The following is a 19,791-nucleotide window of genomic DNA, read 5'->3' as shown; positions in this document are numbered from 1 at the left end:
TACACACAATACCCCTTATTGACAAAGCAAAAACTGGTTTTAGAAATGTTTACAAAATATTATATTTACATAAGTATTCAGACCCTTTACTCAGTACTTTGTTGAAGCACCTTTGGCAGGGATTACAGCCTTGAGTCTTCTTGGGTATGATGCTACAAGCTTAGCACACCTGTATCTGGGGAGTTTTCTCACATTCTTCTCTGCAGATCCTCTCAATGTAAGTACTGACGCTGGAGAAGAGAAGCAGGTACGGGGATTTGAACATTTAATGTTGAACATACATAGGACAGGAACAGCGTCACAACCAGGTAACAAAATGACAAACGAACATTGATCCTGAAGCGGGGAACAGAGCTAGGGAACAGACAGATGTAAGGGAGGAAATAAACACAGGTGATTGAGTCCAGGTGAGTGCAAGGAATTGCTGACGAGGGGAGCAGGTGTGCGTAATGACGGTGGCAGGAGTGCATAATGCTGGGGAGACTGGTGCCTTCGAGCGCCAGGGAGGGAGCGCGGGAGCAGGAGTGACACTCAAGCTCTGTCAGGTTGGATGGGGCTAGTCGCTGCACAGCTATTTTTAGGTCTCTCCAGAGATGTTTGATTGGGTTCAAGTCCGGGCTCTGGCTGGGCCACTTAAGGACATTCAGAGACTTGTCCTGAAGCCACTCCTGCGTTTTCTTGGCTGTGTGTTTAGGGTCTTTGTCCTGTTGGAGGGTGACCTTTCACCCCCTGTCTGAGGTCCTGAGCGATCTGGAGCAGGTTTTCATGAAGAATCTCTATGTACTTTGCTCTGTTCATCTTTCCCTCGATCCTGACTAGTCTCCCAGTCCCTGCTGCTGAAAAACATCCCGACAGCCTGATGCTGCCACCGTCATGCTTCACCGTTGGGATAGTGCCAGGTTTCCTCCAGACGTGACAGTTGGCATTCAGGCCAAAGAATTCCATCTTGGTTTCATTAGACCAAATAATCTCTTTTCTCACGGTCTGAGAGTGTTTTTGGTGCCTTATGGCAAACTCCAAGCGGGCTGTCATGTGCCTTTTACTGAGGCCTGATTGCTGGAGTGCTGCAGATATGGATGTCCTTCTGGAAGGTTCTCCCATCTCCACAGAGGAACTCTAGAGCTCTGTCAGAGTGACTATCGGGTTCTTGGTCACGCCCTTCTCCCCTGATTGCTCAGTTTGGCCGATGGTTCCAAACTTCTTCCATTGAAGAATGATGGAGGCCACTATGTTCTTGGTGACCATCAATGCTCAATACATTTTTGGGTACCCTTCCCCAGATCTGTGCTTCGACACAATCCTTTCTCGGAGCTCTACGGATAATTCCTTCGACCTCACGGCTTGGTTTTTGCTCTCGTGTGTGCTCTTCCAAATCATGTCCAATCAATTAAAATTCCCAAAGGTGGACTCCAATGAAGTTGTAGAAACATCAAGGATAATCAATGGAAACAGGATGCACCTGAGCTCAATTTCGAGTCTCATAGCAAAGGGTTTGAATACTTATGTAAATAAGGTAGCAAAAAAAATTGAAAAACCTTTTCTCTTTGTCATTATGGGGTATTGTGTGTAGATTGATGGAGAAAAACACTCTAAGCACACACCCAAGACAACGCAGGAGTGGCTTTGTGACAAGTCCCTGAATGTCCTTGAGTGGCTTCCTTCTTTTCACTCTGTCATTTAGGTTAGTATTATGGAGTAACTACAATGTTGTTGATCCATCCTCAGTTTTCGTCTATCACAGCCATTCAACTCTGGAACTGTTTTAAAGACAACATTGGCTTTATATTTATCCCATTTTAAATTCAGGCTGCAACATAACAAAATGTGGAAAAAGTCAAGGTGTGTGAATACTTTCTGAAGGCACTGTATGTGAGCTTAGTTCAACTGTCGTACCCCATCAGAACCCAAAATATAAGCTTGTTTTACTCCGTCTTTAAACAAATTAAATGCAAACAGCCTAAAAATATGGTTAAAACTATACTTTTGATATCATGGATAGTCAGTACTTGCATCCATAGCAACTAACTGTGGCAGGGAGTACACTTTTAATGTTTCAATGAAGGATTTCCGCTTCCAACACCTTTAATAGAGTAATAGTGTTATTATATGGTAATAGTGTTATTTTATGGTGTAACAATAATGATTGTACGAACTTGAACCCAGGAGCAGAGAAACTCAGCAAGCAGAGGTAAGTGTAAATCCATATATTTGACTTAGTCTTGACAGAAACAAGGCAACCGTACAAGAGCACACTAATAAAACATGAGAGCTAAGCACAGATACAGGCCAATTGAGGAACCTAAATAACAAGGCAACCAGGTGCACAGAGAAGGTAATTAAACACAGGTGAATCCAATAAGTAATAAACAGAGTAACCTGGAAACTAGAAAACAAGGTAAGAGTGCCCTCCAGTGGTAACCTAAGGAAACAACAATCAAATAAAACAAAAACTGTGACAGGACCCCCCCCCCCCCCCCCCCCCCCCCCCCCCAAGGAACGGCTCCTGACATTCCACCAGGGGTAGCTGAACGGCGACGGAAATCCCAAATGAGTCCGGGGTCCAGAATGTCCCGAGCCGGAACCCAAGATCGCTCCTCAGGCCCGTAACCTTCCCAGTCCACGAGATACTGAGTCCCACGGCGGAACTGGTGACTGGAGAGGATGTGTCGCACAGTGTAGGCTGGCTGCCCCGCTACCATGTGAGGCGGAGGTGGAGGCTGAGTGGCCGGAACCAGAGGACTGAACGCCACAGGCATGATGGCCCTAGCCCTAACCCTCCGATCCAACAGGTCCCAGGCGTGCTCAATGGGATTGAGATCCAGGACCTTCGCTGGCCATGGCAGAACACTGACATTCCTGTCTTGCAGGAAATCACGCACAGAACGAGCAGTATGGCTGGTGGCATTGCCATGCTGGATGGCCATGTCAGTATGAGTCTGCAGGAAGGGTACCACATGAGGGAGGAGGATGTCTTCCCTGTAACGCACAGCGTTGAGATTGCCTGCAATGACAACAAGCTCAGTCCGATGATGCTGTGACACACCGTTCCAGACCATGACGGACACTCCACCTCTAAATCGATCCCGCTCCAGAGTACAGGCCTCAGTGTAACGCTCATTCCTTCGACGATAAACGAGAATCCGACCATCACCCCTGGTGAGACTAAACCGTGACTCGTCAGTGAAGAGCACTTTTTGACAGTCCTGTCTGGTCCAGCGACGGTGGGTCTGTGCCCATAGGTGACGTTGTTGCTGGTGATGTCTGGTGAGGACCTGCCTTACAACAGGCTTACAAGCCCTCAAGTCCAGCCTCTCTCAGCCTATTGTGGACAGTCTGAGCACTGATGGAGGGATTGTGCGTTCCTGGTGTAACTCGGGCAGTTGTTGTTGCCATCTTGTACCTGTCCTGCAGGTGTGATTTTCGGATGTACCGATCCTGTGCAGGTGTTGTTACACGTGGTCTGCCACTGCAAGGATGATCAGCTGTCCGTCCTGTCTCCTTGTAGCGCTGTCTTAGAGTCTCACAATACAGACATTGCAATTTATTGCCCTGGTCACATCTGCAGTCCTCATGACTCCTTGCAGCATGCATAAGGCACGTTCATGCAGATGAGCAGGGACCCTGGGCATCTTTCTTTTGGTGTTTTTCAGAGTCAGTAGAAAGGCCTCTTTAGTGTCCTAAGTTTTCATAACTGTGACCTTAATTGCCTACCGTCTGTAAGCTGTTAGTGTTTTAACGACCGTTCCACAGGTGCATGTTCATTAATTGTTTATGGTTCATTGATCAAGCATGGGAAACAGTGTTTATGGGCAGCGTCCCACTTGGCCAACATCCGGTGAAATTGCAGAACGCGAAATTCAAATTACAGAAATATAAATATTTAACATTCATGAAAATACAAGTATTATACATCAAAGTAAAGCTTAACTTCTTGTTAATCCAGCCGCTGTGTCAGATTTCAAAAAGGCTTTACGGCTAAAGCACACCATGCGATTATCTGAGGACAGCGCCCGCATACAAAAGCATGGAAAAAAAATTCAACCAGGCAAGTGCGACACAAAAGTCAGAAATAGCGATATAATAAATGCCTTACCTTTTGAAGATCTTCTTCTGTTGGCACTCCAAAAGGTCCCAGTTACATCACAAATGGTCCTTTTGTTCAATAAAGTCCTTCTTTATATCCATAAAAACTGGCGCGCTTCATTCAATAATCCACTGGTTTCCCTCCTTCAAAATGCATACAAAATGAATCCCAAACGTTACCAATAAACTTATCCATACAAGTCAAACAACATTTATAATCAAACCTCAGGTACCCTAATACGTAAATAAATGATAAAATTTAAGACGGAGAATAGTATGTTCATTACCGGAGATAAATAACAAAGAACACGCTTTCATCCACGCGCATGGAAACACTTCAGCCAAAATGGTAGCCACTTAGAAAAACTACAACTTCTAGCTAATTTTTCCAAAAACCCGCCTGAAACTCTTTCGAAAGACTGTTGACATCTAGTGGAAGCCCTAGGAACTGCAATCTGGTAGGACATGAAAGCCATTGGAAACAGTGGTAGGCTGTTTGGATGGTTTGTCCTCGGGGTGTCGCCTGCCATATCAGTTCTGTTATACTCACAGACATTATTTTAACAGTTTTAGAAACTTTAGAGTGTTTTCTATCCAAATCTAGCAATTATATGCATATCCTAGCTTCTGGGCCTGAGTAACAGGCAGTTTACTTTGGGCACGCTTTTCATCCGGAGGTGAAAATACTGCCCCCTACCCAAGAGAGGTTAAACCCTTTGCAATAAGGATCTGTGAAGTTATTTGGATTTTTACAAATTATCTTTGAAAGACAGGGTCCTGAAAAAGGGATGTTTATTTTTTTACTGAGTTTCGTCTCTCAGTCAAGTTTTGCTCTGGACAACTCTGGACTAATGCATGATGGAAAGCAATGGATTGACATTGAGTACTGATTTATATATTGATTATATATTGATTTACTGGGCAATATGGATGCACATCTCTCAGTAAATAATAACCATCAAGTATTCAGCCAAGCCATAGCATAAATAGTATTTTATATTTGAAAATGTATTAAAAGGAAATCTGGGGGAGCCAGTTTGAATGGGCCTGATGCAGCTGATAAAATTAATAATAGTATTGTTATCTATAATTTACAGGTGCTATACTTAAATTTGTCAGTAGAGGAGATGCTGGATCATCAGCCAGTACAAGCAGAGACTCAGTTGATCCACATCCAGCCTCAGCCAGTACTAACACAGACCCAGTACTTGCAACTTCAGCAAGTACTAACACAGACCCAATACAGCCATCTTCAGCAAGTACTAACACAGACACAGGTGAAGTACAGGCAGCCTCAGCCAGTACTAGCACAACCAGATGTGTACAGCCAGCATCAGATACAAGCAGCTCAGACCCTAATAGAACAGTTGCTGCTCCACCAAATTACCCAGCAGATTGGCCTCCAGTCTTAAAATACTTTATGAGGACCGAGTTAGTGCGCAGAGATCCATTCAAACCAGGACTGGATTGTTCTTACCCTAAAGACAAGTCTAGAAGAGGTTTCCATTCAGGCTTATTACAGAGACTTACCAGGAGCTGGCTTTCATACTCAATAAAAAACAACGCTGTGTATTGTTTTTGTTGAAAGCTCTTTTCTAAGAAAGTGCAGAAGATGAATATTTTGATGGTATGATTTTAATTCAAACATTCAAATGTTTATACACTTAGTAACATTTAAGATTGTATGGCAGAAGTGCATTTGTGTAAATGACTGCTTAACTATGTGACATACTTTCTCAATCTCTTCCAGACAGTCCAGATAGACTGGTGCCCATGCTGATGCTGAAAATGCCCAGGCTGTAGAGGGAACCAAAGTTAATCACACAGCTGTATAGGTTTTATTTTACCATTTTGAGACATATAGCTGCAGGCATAGCCTAAAGGCTTATGTTTACATTATATAGCCAAAGCTAATCATATAGCTGTATAGGTATTATTTTACTATTTTAAGACATATATCTGCAGCTATTTCCTATAGGCTTTAGTTTGTATTGTATAGACAAAGCTTATTGTATAATATTGTGAGGACTAGACTAGGGATGCACGATATATTGGTGAACAAATCGGAATCAAACGATATTAGCTAAAAATGCCAACATTGGCACTTGACGATGTCTAGTTTTACGCCGATGTCAAAGTTGACATGCATACCTATATAACGTAGGTACATGACATAATGACGCCACGTAAAATGTGCTACACGTGCAATACAGCATTCCTAACCTAGCCCACAATGTCTGCTGTGTGGATCGAGCAGTCAACAAGTCGATCAAACTCAAAGGCGATATCTATTAACGCCAAGATAATGGAATTCATTGCCCTTGACAATCAACCGTTCTCTGTCATGAGTGATGTTGGCTTTCACGACTGGTCGAGCACCGGCAGAACACACTAATGTTACCAAGTGTGCTGTTGTTCAGATGTTGCCCTACCGGAGTTACACAGTAATAGCGTCACTGCCATTAGCTTCACAACATACTATGGAACGCCGTTTGGGTCTTTGCGTGTCAAAAAAGATACACGTCAAATAACACTATTTGACAGTAACACTATTTGACGCGTTAAATAAGCTTTTAATTTGACACGTCAAATAAAACCGTTCTATTATAGAATTTGTGAATTTGCACATGCAAACCAAGCGCCACCACTACTATCAGTAGCACTGTCAAAGCTGTACAAAAAAGGCTGCAAACAAGCAAACACCGGCCACGAACAATGTGTTTACAATACCGCGTTGGTAATAAAGCATAATTTGTTCGACCACAACTTCTGGGGTAGCTAGCTAGCTTTAGCTTGGTACCTAGCTAGCACCAATACAGCCAGGCTTAAAACAATGATCAGTAGAAACTGCAGTCATTTTCCCTATTCTTAGCAATGATTTAGGAATCCTTGAGAGTATTAGCTAGGTAGCCACTTCTTGTTCGCCTATTGAAATTGAACTTCAGTTCATGAAAATAAATATCTAGCCAGCTACTTAACCCTACTTAACCCTAACCCAAAGCTAACGTTATAAGCAGCCAGCTAGCTTCATCTGGCGAGTGAGGCTCGACCTGACCGGGTTATGTGTTGTGAAGCTAGCCACAATAAGGATTTTGCACAATAGTGGAATTTGCAGTTTGCCTTCAAAATAAAGGTACCTATTTGAAAGTGATGAAGGTTACAATTGGTGGAATCATGCCATATTTAGACTAGATAATGTTAGACAAGGTTGGAATGTGAAGCAATGAAATGGGGTATGTCTATTCTGTGACACCCACAGAACACAACTGTGAAGAGTTGACCCAAATATTAGCATTGTAGCTCTTATCGTGGGACTGTGACTGTGTGAAATCACCTCCCCAGTCAGCCTATTGTGTGTATTGACATTCATATTGCACTGTACAGCTTTACCTAAGGATTTGGGATCAATGAAATGGGGTAACAGTCTACTCAATACCCAAGATATTTTTTCCTAACATCCTCCTCAGAGTTATCTGACTCCAAAACATCCACACAGTATTGTATTTCCTCAGGAATAGTGTTCAATACACATAGGTTGACAATAAATGTGGCTCAATTCACAGTCCCGCAATAAGAGCTACAATGGTAATGTTCTCTGGGTGTCACTGAGTAGACTGATACCCAATGTCATTGATTCACAATCCATAGGTAAGGCTGTACAGTGAATAAGTATGCCCCCAATGCAATTCTAAAGTACAAAACATCCAATTTGATTTCAACAGATTTTTGTCAAATGAAAAAATTATTGTCTTGTGTTGATTTTATATAACAACATTCCAACCTCATTTTGCATGATCTATTCAATTATGGCATAAATCTTCTATTTGTATTCATTTGCAACAGTGTCAATGACATACTTTTATTTTGAAGGCTAACCGCAAAGTACACTATTGTGGCTAATCCTTATTGTTGCTAGCTTCACATAGATGGGTCCAACCACCATTAATCAAATAAGAACTGTCTTATAAATTAAGGTTATTTTAGATGATGACACCTAGCTATATAGTTGCTATGCTTTTAGGGAAAAACATTGTTTGCATTCATGAACTAGCTAGCTTTTATTTTATGACCAGCACTGTAGGTACGCAAGACAACTTTACCAGTATCATAGCATACGTATCGATGAATCGCTGTGACATATGAAATACGAGTGATAGTGTAGTCAATGTGTAATAACTACGTAAAAAAAATATGAATGCGTTAAATTATTATGTGACGTGCAGTCATATTCAGGTCCTGATTGGTCAAGAAGCTTATTTGACACGTCAAATAGTGTTATTTGACATGTATCTTTTTTGACATACAAAGACCCAAACGGCGTTCCATAGAAATCCTGGTTGAGAATGAAACCACTGAACAAATGAACAACCAAACAGCACAGCAAGTAAGTGAAAGAAATAGGTTTTGATTATGTTTGACTGGTAATGGGGACATACGTAAATGCCAACAAAATAACTTTTTGGTCAGTGTGGTGTGTGTAAGCTTTATTTAACTTGGAAAGTCAGTTAAGAACAAATTCTTATTTACAATGACGGCCTACCCCGGCCAAACCCGGACGATGCTGGGCCAATTGTGTGCCACCCTATGGCACTCGCAATCACGGCCGAATGTGATACAGCCTGGATTCGAACCAGGGACTGTAGTGACGCCTCTTGCACTGAGATGCAGTGCCTTAGACCGTTGAGTCCATGTGTGTGTGTGTTAACTATTTAACTGTAATAGAATGCTTTAAAAGGCCGCAAAAAGGTTTAATATCGGTTATCGGTATCGGTATTTTTTCTTTCTTCTTTTTGCAAGGAAAATATTGGATATCGGTATCGGCCAAAAATGTCATATCGGTGCATCATTACCAGGCAGCAGAGCCAAAGCTCAGTGTTATATTTTATTATTTTCTACATTTTATATTTAACACAATTTCTTATTTATGTTAATGTTAATATTAACTTATCTTAAGATTCTATAGAAAATATTATATTCAATAAATATTGGTTGTTTATACCTCATTCTGTTCTGTATACACTACCGGTCAAAGATTTAGAACACCTACTCATTCAAGGGTTTTTCTTTATTTTGACTATTTTCTACACTGTAGAATAATAGTGAAGACATCAAAACTATGAAATAACACATATGGAATCATGTAGTAACCAAAAAAGTGTTAAACAAATCAAAATATATTTTATATTTGAGATTCTTCAAACAGCCACCCTTTGCCTTGATGACAGCTTTGCACACTCTTGGCATTCTCTCAACCAGCTTCACCTGGAATGCTTTTCCAACAGTTTTGAAGGAATTCCTACATATGCTGAGGACTTGTTGGCTGCTTTTCCTTCACTCTGCGGTCCGACTCATCCCAAACCATCTCAATTTGGTTGAGGTCGGGTGATTGTGGAGGACAGGTCATCTGATGCAGCACTTTCTTTCTTGGTAAAATAGCCCTTACACAGCCTGGAGGTGTGTTGGGTCATTGTCCTGTTGAAAAACAAATGCTAGTCCCACTAAGCCCAAACCAGATGGGATGGCGTATCGCTGCAGAATGCTGCGGGAGCCATGCTGGTTAAGTCTGCCTTGAATTCTAAATCAATCACAGACAGTGTCACCAGCAAAGCACCCCCACTCCATAACACCTACACTACGGTGGGAAATACACATGCGGAGATCGTCCGTTCACCCACACGCGTCTCTCAAAGACACTCCAGACCAAAGGACACATTTCCACCGGTCTAATGTCCATTGCTTGTGTTTCTTGGCCCAAGCAAGTGTCTTCTTATTATTGGTGTCCTTTAGTAGTGGTTTCTTTGCAGCAATTTGACCATGAAGGCCTGATTCACAGTGTCTTCTGAACAGTTGATGTTGAGATGTGTCTGTTACTTGAACTCTGTGAAGCATTCATTTGGGCTGCAATTTCTGAGGCTGGTAACTCTAATGAACTTGTCCTCTGCAGAAGAGTTAACTCTGGGTCTTCCATTCCTGTGGCGGTCCTCATGAGAGCCAGTTTCATCATAGCACTTGATGGATTTTGCGACTGCACTTGAAGAAACTTTCATAGTTCCTGACATGTTCCGTATTGACTGACCTTCATGTCTTAAAACCTGTTAGGGACAGACGTTCAGTGACACCCAACTACACACGTGTCTGAAAACCACGTTATTTTCAAATGTGGTGTTTTTTGGAAGGGGAAACCTGGGCCTGTATTCATAAAGTATCTGAGTAGGAGTGCTGATCTAGAATCAGTTCCCCCTTATCCATGTAATCATATATATTATGATCTAAAAGGCAAAACTGTTCCTAGATCAGCACTCCCACTATAAATACAGGCCCTGAAGGATTGTTCACCGAAACCATCCCAGAGGTGTACAAGGCTTGAGGAAAACTTCTTTAATTTGCATTGAGATCACTGGCCCTGTTGTTTCTGGTCTTCAAAGTAGGTGACCATTCATTTCAAACCACATAGAGAGACCATTGACAGAATATGCTAAATCAGTGGACTTTGGAGTTCATTATACATAAGTCACGTTTTCAAGTGGGAGCTTTTCAACTATATATTTACAAAACTAATGCTGCTTTAAATCGGTAGCATTTTCCACATTTAAAAATGCTTGAGACCTCAACTCCACAATGTAAAATAAGGGACTAAAGCAATGGTAGTCACAAACATTTCTGAGGGAATCACTTTTCTAAAGCAAAATCACTGGGCGAGTTACCATACCCATCAAAGAACGGGGTCTGGGGTGGTCACAAAGTCAAATTGATTCAGACGTTATATTAAATGGGTTTATACATGATATTTAAGATTCTATTAACATGGACCATCAAGCTATTTCATTATCCAATTCTCTATTTTAGGACACTTGGGCATCAAAAACAAATGTCCAATATAATTTGATGAATCTTTAGAATTTGACCTTATTGCCATTATTTCAATCAAAGTTATAGCACAAGATACACTACCGGTCAAAAGTTTTAGAACACCTAGGTGAAGCTGTTTGAGAGAATGCCAAGAGTGTGCAAAGCTGTCATCAAGGCAAAGGGTGGCTATTTGAATAATCTCAAATATAAAATATATTTTGATTTGTTTAACACTTTTTTGGTTACTACATGATTCCATATGTTATTTCATAGTTTTGATGTCTTCACTATTATGCTACAATGTAGAAAATAGTACAAATTAAGAAAAAACATTGAATTAGTAGGTGTTCTAAAACTATTAACCGGTTGTGTGTGTCTAATCAGGCAATGGCAAATTTCTGTCTGAAGGAAGTTTGGTTTGGAGTGATTGAAATACATCAGAAAGCTATTGGAAAGTTCAGAAAAACATCATCAATCTTATTTATGATCGTTTGTGGAGAATCTGTTAATTTCCCTGAGTTATTCTGCACAGCTTGTGTCATAGGTGGAAACAGAAGACATGTATGTGTTCCTGAGAGTCCTGGCTTTCAGGGATGTGGTTATAGTTGCTAATAGCTCCAAGAATTCCAGAGCCAAATTCATAGGAAGGAAACGATTTTGAGATGCGCTAGAATCCGCTTTTCCCGCTTCGTTTTTCCCAGCCGCTAATAAGGCTACTCTGGGGTTACTCACATAACCACGGTTCTATGAACTAAGCGGCACATTCAGCTGACTGAGGAAAACACAACACATTGTTTTTGATTATTGGCGAGAGCCACCTAGAGACACGCAGTGACTATGCCTGGGCTAAAGCTATGGTAGGATATTTAATGTGTTGTTGATGTAAAGCTATGAAAAGTCTTCAATGGTGACAGAAGAGTTCCTGCTCTGTTGTGCCTAGTCTCTAAATGAGGGACTCTGTAATGGGGTCAGTGGAGTGGGTTGAGGTGTGTGTGTGTGTGTGTGTGTGTGTGTGTGTGTGTGTGTGTGTGTGTGTGTGTGTGTGTGTGTGTGTGTGTGTACGTACATGCATGGTGTGTGTGTGTGTGTGCGTGCTCTTAGAAGCGGCAAGATGGTGAAAAGTAGATGTGTCTTAATGAGGAATGTTGATCTCCTAAATTAAAGAGGTCTCTATCCTACCATCAACAGAACATCCTGTTCCTGGGCTGCTATGGGCTTGGCACTGCAGCCTTTGAAGTTGCTGTGTGTTTGCCACACATATGTACACATGATCAAAACTGAGATCAGCAATATACACAACCTGTGGCAATGTCTGACAGACTGTCAGCTTTGGCATGATGGCTTTAAGCTGTACACAATCGCCTACCTTAAGAACAATTCACTCAAGTTGTGTGAATGTTGAATTTCATGGATAAAGTCTATTTCTGGTCAAGAATGAAGAAAGGCTGAAGTGTTTGATGCCACCCAAATGCAATTTGTGTGTGCGAGAGAGAGAGAGAGGGGGACAGAGAGAAGACAGAATGTGAGTGGGTGAGTGTGTCTGTCTGTCTGTCTGTCTTGCAGCTTGTCTGTTTTGGGTGGAGAGCCTGCGCTTGTTTTCCTTTTCATCCAGTGGTGACCAGATAATGACAGCAATGGGGTAGAAGGAAAGCGGTGAAGAGAAAAAGCTGCTCTGATTAGCATTTGTGGAGCAGTGAAAGAGATGCAGGCCATGTGTCTGGTCAGGATGTAATATTATCCATGATGTCATTTTGTTTCCAAACAGGGTGAGTTTTGGGGCACTGAAAGCTAAATAAAAAGCCTGTTAATTCAAGCTAAAACAAGTTGCTTCAGTGCTTCTGAGAACTCCTTTAACTCCTTGAGAATTTAAATGGGCCAGACGTTACCCTTAAAATAAACAATCCTACTGGTTTTTGTCTCTGGAGATTTCGTAGTTGTTGGGAAAACAGAGGAGGGTATTTCCGATTGCTTTTCTTCCGCTATTACATACATTCCATGATAGAAACCACTGAGTCACAAAATCTCACTGAAAAACACGATGGACTCAGGATCACTCACATGAGCTCTTTTTTTGGACTTCCATGGCGTCAATAAAACTTCCTGCATTAGCCAATGAGTGAAGTGTCACTAAATTCCAAATAGCTAAAATCATGGACTGATTATTAACTGTTGGCCTAATTAAACCCGGCAGGTGGTGCGCACTGATGTTAAACAGGAAGAAGAGCGGGGCTCTACTATCACATTTCTCTTCGCTACATTTTGTAGCATTGCGGCTGCACTGTTGCGCGCAAAGAAAATGCTACAACGTGGAAAAAATGTATATGCATTTATGTAATATCATAGTAATAGCCTATGTATCAATAATAGGTAATATATAGGCTAGTAGCCTGCGTTATATCCCAATCAGTTAACCTACTTGAAGACCTAATGGTTATGCATATAAGAAAGTGATAGCCCCTAAGTCATGTCAGGTAGGCTAGATGTTGATAAAATGAACACAACTTGAAGAGAATTTACTAGAACGTTTAAGCCTCATACAATGAAGTATGCCGTGTGACGTTTCCTGGTAGCCTACTTAACAAAAACAAATCGGTGCAATGAATAAATGGATAGTCCCCTTGCATCCCACTGATGTTCAGCCTACCTTTTTGTTTGTCCATCCCTGGAAATGCTCAAAGCGTCCCTGGGAAGTTTATTTCCCCCCCGATATCATAGCTGTGTCCAATATGAGCCACAGTTCTCTCCGACGACAATATCTTAGCTTGAGGTTCTATAGGTTGAGGTGATGAGACTAGGCTAGTCAACAGTGAAACTCCAGTCAGCTCAACTCGTCGCCCAGCAAAAACCATAAGAAAAGTCACTCCCCTTCTCACTATTGCAAAAATCTACATAGAGCGACCACTAGGGGCGGGTGGGGGGGGGGGGGGGGGGGGGGGGGGCAGGGCAAAATATGCTTCTCTACATCTCTGCTAAAATCTGGGTAAAAGATTGAAAGGAATGTTATGCTTATTCAGTACATTTAGTAATTGCTTGCTTTTCTAAAGTCTACCACTTTCGCCAGCAGGTTTGCCAGCTAAAATAGTTAGACAAGCTATCTACTCTAACTTTATTGATAGCCTTAAATGGCTTATTGGTACCTAGTTATGAGGTTGGAAGATTGGAAACCTATCTGGGCTAGCTAAAGCCAACTTCATAAAATGTAAAGGTGGCTAGTGGTATTACAGAGAAACAACAACAACAACATGTAACAAATTACAAATCGAGGGGGCAGGTGCCCCCTATGGACATGACGCGTGTGTGCGTGTGCATGTGTGTGTTAAGATAAATGGATAGTTCACCCAAATTACAAAATTACATATTGGTTTCCTTATCCTGTAAGCATTCTATGGACAAGGTATGACAGCAATCCTTGCTTTGGTTTGGTTTACCTGGGTTTTTTTTTGTGCATTTGTGGCACAAATCCAATAAAAGTCAATGGGAACAACATAAGCATTTTCACACTTCATGTCCAAATCATTGCTAAGTAACTTAATTGAGTTACAAAAATCATGTTATTTTTAATACTTTAGGATGATTTGGACATGAAGTGTGAAAATGTGAATATTTTTCCCATTGACTTCCATTGGATATGTGCCACGAATGCTACAAAGTTAGCATTTGAAACAGTGGCCAGGTAAACAAAACCAAAGCATGGATTGCTGTCATACATTGTCCATAGACTGCTAACAGGGTAAGGAAATTAATGTAATTTTGTCATTTGGGTAAACTCTCCTTTTAAGCTAAGGCCAGACAGAGAAAAAATGTTTCAATCACCCTTACTGGAGATGCCAACGACCAACAATATATAGCCTACACAAAGATGGAAAATACATTTTCCTCAAACCAAAAAATGCATTTTATTTCCACTCACCATTGATCATTTCAGTCCTCTTTCACCTTAGTTTAAATGAGAAAATATGCTTGTGTGCATTCATTGCTGTGTATGTTTTGCACCCTAGTTGCATCAGAATACACAAAATAATGTACAATATCTGAGCTCCAACTTGCAGTGGAACTAATCAATCATATCAATTTTTGTCATTATATTAGTTATCAAATCAGGTTAATCTAAAACTACATAAAAAAAACTCAGTATTTTAATGACTTACAGATTCAAAAAACCTAGGAAGTGAGGTACAAACCAATCACTCCAACTCAATATTTTCTTAAATGTTTTCCCCAGCCCACTTTCATATACAAAGCATGAAGACAATCTTAGATGATGCTGCAACAGTGACAGTGTCTTAACTACCATGAGAGTGCTTGATACAGTGAGAGCATTTGAAAGCGTTATGAATAGGGTGTATCCTCAATCAGGTATCCCATTGGTGAAGATAATGTCATCAATATTATATACTGGAGCATGGAATCTAGAGGATTGTCTATTACCCTCACCATTGAGTGAACAATTTCCAGCTCAAGGGCTTGTTCATAATGCAATCCTTCCGGCCCCTTGCCTTTCAAAAAACACAGGCAGAACTAAAATCTAAAGCAAAGCAGTCACAAAGTGGATATGTGCAATGACCACTCAAAAATATTCTTAGATAGAATACACTGATGCTCCATGGTTGACTTTCATACATCTCTACTTGGGGCTCTAGAGGCACATCAGATGTGTGCCAACTCAAAACATTTTGTGACAGTGTCTTTGCTACCACCTCACCTGATGATAAGAAAAATGACTGGAGTGAGGCCTGACCAGGACCTTAACAGGCTCCACACTGTAACTATGTCCCAAATGGCACAATATTCCCTAAATAGTGCACTACTTTTGACCAGAGGCCTATTGGCCCTGGTCAAAAATAGTGCACTATATACCAAATAGGGTGCCATTTGGGAAGTAGCCCCTGACTGTAGCATTCAAGGCACAGGGAAAGTGGACAGAAAGGCTGGCCCTGAGTCCTTTAGCCTGCATCCATCCAAGATTTGGTTTTGTTTTTTGAGCCATGACATTGTCAGTTAGGGGGTACAAGAGGCTACACCTCCACCAGGCCACTACTTCAGTCCAATATGGAGGTTGATGTGGTCATAGCGGAACACAGGAAGCAGCCCCTTGTCTCTTGCTCTCAACTCCTTGTTCCCTCAGTGGTGACCCTCCTAGTCCATTGTCCTCCTGTCCTCGTTCCAATGTAGTGCATTTGTAAGGGAGGTGGTTATCTTCCTTCTTCTTTTTAATGATGAATGTGTTTATTTACCCTACATTCTTGTATTGATACATGAAAGGATTTTTTTTCTAATAAAAAATAGCTGTACATTATTTGGTCACAAAAGCAACATGTCTAAAACCCCTCTGGAGTGGTGTACAAACTTGATATATATAAACAGGGCAGTGGCCAGTGTTGTAAAGGTAAGCGTCCCACAAGATTTTGAAGCTAACTTAGCCTAAGCCTCCTTAATGTTCTCACCTTTTAAAACAGGAAAACTGCACTTCATCCAACATACCAGTAGTAAAATAATAAGAGCACACTTTTTTTTCAAGTGGGCAATATGTACTGTTTAGACAATCATTCAGTAATAAACCTATATTGGCTATAAGTTGTGGATGACTTTGATCATTTGTATGTTTGCATGTCTGGATAGGGTTAAGATGCAGACATCTTGGAGATAAGGTTTTATGTTCTATAAATCTACACCTGATGTGTAGAGCGACTGAGTCTAACAGATTGTATTGTACATCACAAATGGCACCCTCTTCACTACGTAGTTCACTACTTTTGACCAGAGCCTTATGGGAGCCTTATGGGCCCTGGTCAAAAATATTGCACTACATGAGAATAAAGTACCATTTGGGACACAATCTTAATTGTCTCTAAACCAGCACACCTTAAAAACTTTAACTATTGATTTACAAATTATTGATTTACACTTCAAATTGTTATTTATTTAAAAAAATATGATATGTAGACTATTCAGCTTAGTGCAATGTTTGTGTTTTGAAATAGAGAATTTTTCGAGGTGTATTGAAATTGAGGCATCCATCTAGTGCTCCAATTCTATAAACTAAAACATTTTATTGGTATTTTAGTGGTTTAATTAATAAATCGATATGGCTTCACATGTGGCAGTGATCTAGTAACTGAGAATTAGCCATCCATAACTTTGATTAGCAGTAAAATAGCCTACTGTAGGTATATCAGTGGTCAGTCCAATCTAACTCTATTGGTGAGCCTGTCAGTACGGACCAAATGCAAAGACTTCATGAAATCTCTACTTGGCCCAAGCCTCTGTCCTCTTATTAGGTTTCTTCTCTGCAACTACAATTCAAGAGTATATGAAGGCTCTGACCCTTTATAGAGTTGTTATAGAGTTGATATAAGGAATGGGGATTCAAAGCAGCCGATTTGGCAAAGATATGACAGATATTAATTTAATCTCCCTTCCTGGGTTGTTGCATTGGACAGTTTATGTTCATCAAATTTCCCAAGGGAGTGTGGTGGCTTTTGATGTGTAGGTAGGTCTCCTCACTCTAGAAAAGGGAAACCCTCTTCTTCAAGTCATTCCGCTTCCAGAGGGAGAGGCGATCAAACTCCTCAATGGGCATCCCAAATAGATTCTGGAATTCCTCCACGGACAGATGCCTCTACAAAGGAGATGGCCAGATCATATATCAGACAGACTTCACAATCTACAGGTAACTGCCAAAATAATGGAAATGCAAGTAAATGATGATACTAAGTATTTTGAAAGCAGGTGCTTCCACACAGGTGTGGTTCCTGAGTTAATTAAGCAATTAACATCACATCATACTTAGGTTAATGTATAAAAATGCTGGGCAGGACATTATTTTGTCTACCATGACTATGCCCCCATAGGATGACAATGGCTCCATCCACAGGGCATGGGTGGTCACTGAATGGTTTGATGAGCATGAAAATAATGTAAACCATATGCCATGGCCTTCTCAGTCACCAGATCTCAACCCAATTTAACACTTATGGAAGATTCTGGAGCGACCCTTGAGACAGTGTTTCCCACCACCATCAACAAAACACCAAATGATGGCATTTTTCCTGGAAGAAAGGTGTTGCATCCCTCCAATAGCTTTTCAATCACTTGTAGAATCTATGCCAAGATACATTGAAGCTGTTCTGGCTCGTGGTGGCCCACTTCTTAAGACACTATGTTGGTGTTTTCTTTATTTTGGCAGTTACCTGTACATGCTCCACATCACAAAACCTGCTCTGGGGTTAAGTTTCCCCAAGGTACAGATCTAGCATAATCTTCCCCTCCAATCCAAACCTTAACCATTAGTGAAGAAAAGGCAAAACTGACCCAAGATTAGCAACTAGAGGTAACCCTACATCCAAAACCCTAACTGTAACTAATGTGATAAACGACATGGCCAGCGGTTTGCACAATTAAGTTATTCTAGAGATTTAAAGCAAGGGAATACTGATCCTACCTCCAGTCTCATCCTGTCTACTCCTGGTGGGAGTTTATTCCTTCTCCTGTGGGTCACTAGGAGCATTTCATATGGATATATCTATGGAAAAAAAACAGTCAGCCATCTCAGAAGGAAGGTCAAAGCCATAACTCTGCATCTATAGAGGCTTATACTGTCAGCACAAAGCTTGCCATTGGATGTGTCCCAAATGGCACCCTATTCCCTATATAGTCCACTACTTTTGACCAGGGCCCATAGGGCTCTGGTCAAAAGAAGTGCACTATATAGGGAATAGAGTGCCATTTGGGATGTAAACATTAATGTACAGTATCTACAGATGTCCTCCTGAATTGTAAAGATATGGATAGGTTTGTAGCTGACATTAAAGACTGCTTATTGTACTTATGCAATTATAAGAATAGTGGAATAACAGAGAAACATTAGGGAAAACACATTTCTAGCATTTCAAGTCTGATCAGAAATGGATGTCAAACAGCAGACGTCCTGACCTTCTCAGCCAGCATACTTGGCAGTGAGTTTCCCCTGTCCATTCTTCCTCTCTGAGAATCTCCATTCTAAATTACAACAGCCAAAACAGCACCACTGTTAACATGTTACACACAACGAACTAACCATACACAGTATTCACATCAGTGTAAATCAAGATGGCAAAATGTTTTGATCCAAATGTAGACAAATGGCGCTTGACACAAGATTAATATAATTTTTCAGATGACATTGGTACAAACATTCTTACCTGGAGGCCTGTGGAGAAAGAGAAATGCTGCGTTAGAATGTGCTTGACATACTGTTTCATGCTTTAAATGCTTACATACAGATGCCGGATAATAATATGATCACTCTTTCTTGTGGAGAATTGTCCTGCTGCATCAGGACATTCAAATGAGCCTCATGATTGCATAAAAATGATCGGTTCTCTTTATCTCCATGCGGGGGTAGTCGAGTCATTGGGATCAGGCCTGCTATAAAATAATATTCTCTCTCACTCGCTCAAACGCTAGGCCTAGGTCCTATTACTGCATCATTCAAATGTACAGTGCATTCTGAAAGTATTTCGACCCCCTTCACTTTTTACACATTTTGTTACGTTAAAGCCTTATTCTAAAATGTATAAAATAGTTTTTTCCTCATCAAACTACACACAAAAGGTTTTTCGAAATGTTATTAAATGTATTACAAATAAAACCCAAAAATATTACTAAAGTATTCAGACCCTTTACTCAAGTAAAATTTTATTGGTTACATACACATGGTTAGCAGATGTTATTGCGAATGTAGCGAAATGCTTGTGAAGAACCTTTGGCACCGATTACAGCATCGAGTCCTCTTGGGTATGACACCACAAGCTTGGCACACCTATATTTGGGGAGCATCTCCCATTCTTCTCTGCAGATCCTCTCAAGCTCTGTCAGGTT

At 40.9% G+C, this 19,791-nt stretch overlaps 1 protein-coding gene and 1 long non-coding RNA gene across 3 annotated transcripts in view; both read right to left on the bottom strand.

The window, feature by feature from the left end:
* Nucleotides 1–13,785, bottom strand: part of si:dkey-220o5.5 (actin filament-associated protein 1-like 2) — a 97,179-nt gene extending 83,394 nt beyond the window's left edge. Inside the window, exon 1 of one of the 2 annotated variants that reach the window (XM_045708449.2) lies at nt 13,577–13,785. In XM_045708449.2, the coding sequence (XP_045564405.1) occupies nt 13,577–13,592 (16 nt within the window). In that variant the 5' untranslated portion in view covers nt 13,593–13,785. The remainder of the gene's footprint in view (nt 1–13,576) is intronic. The other variant, XM_014174854.3, reaches the window with a different exon arrangement.
* Nucleotides 13,786–14,792: 1,007 nt separating this feature from the next.
* On the bottom strand, nt 14,793–19,098 carry LOC145864200 (uncharacterized). The gene is made up of 3 exons (XR_014382778.1): nt 18,865–19,098; nt 18,374–18,454; nt 14,793–17,551 (listed from the first exon to the last, which is right to left on the bottom strand). It is a non-coding gene; the product is annotated as an uncharacterized LOC145864200 (long non-coding RNA).
* Between the last annotated feature and the right edge of the window lie 693 nt (nt 19,099–19,791).

This window comes from Salmo salar, chromosome 26 (assembly GCF_965601325.2).
Source record: "Salmo salar chromosome 26, fSalSal1, whole genome shotgun sequence".
Taxonomy (NCBI): domain Eukaryota; kingdom Metazoa; phylum Chordata; class Actinopteri; order Salmoniformes; family Salmonidae; genus Salmo; species Salmo salar.
This window is presented reverse-complemented; position numbering and strand designations above follow the sequence as displayed.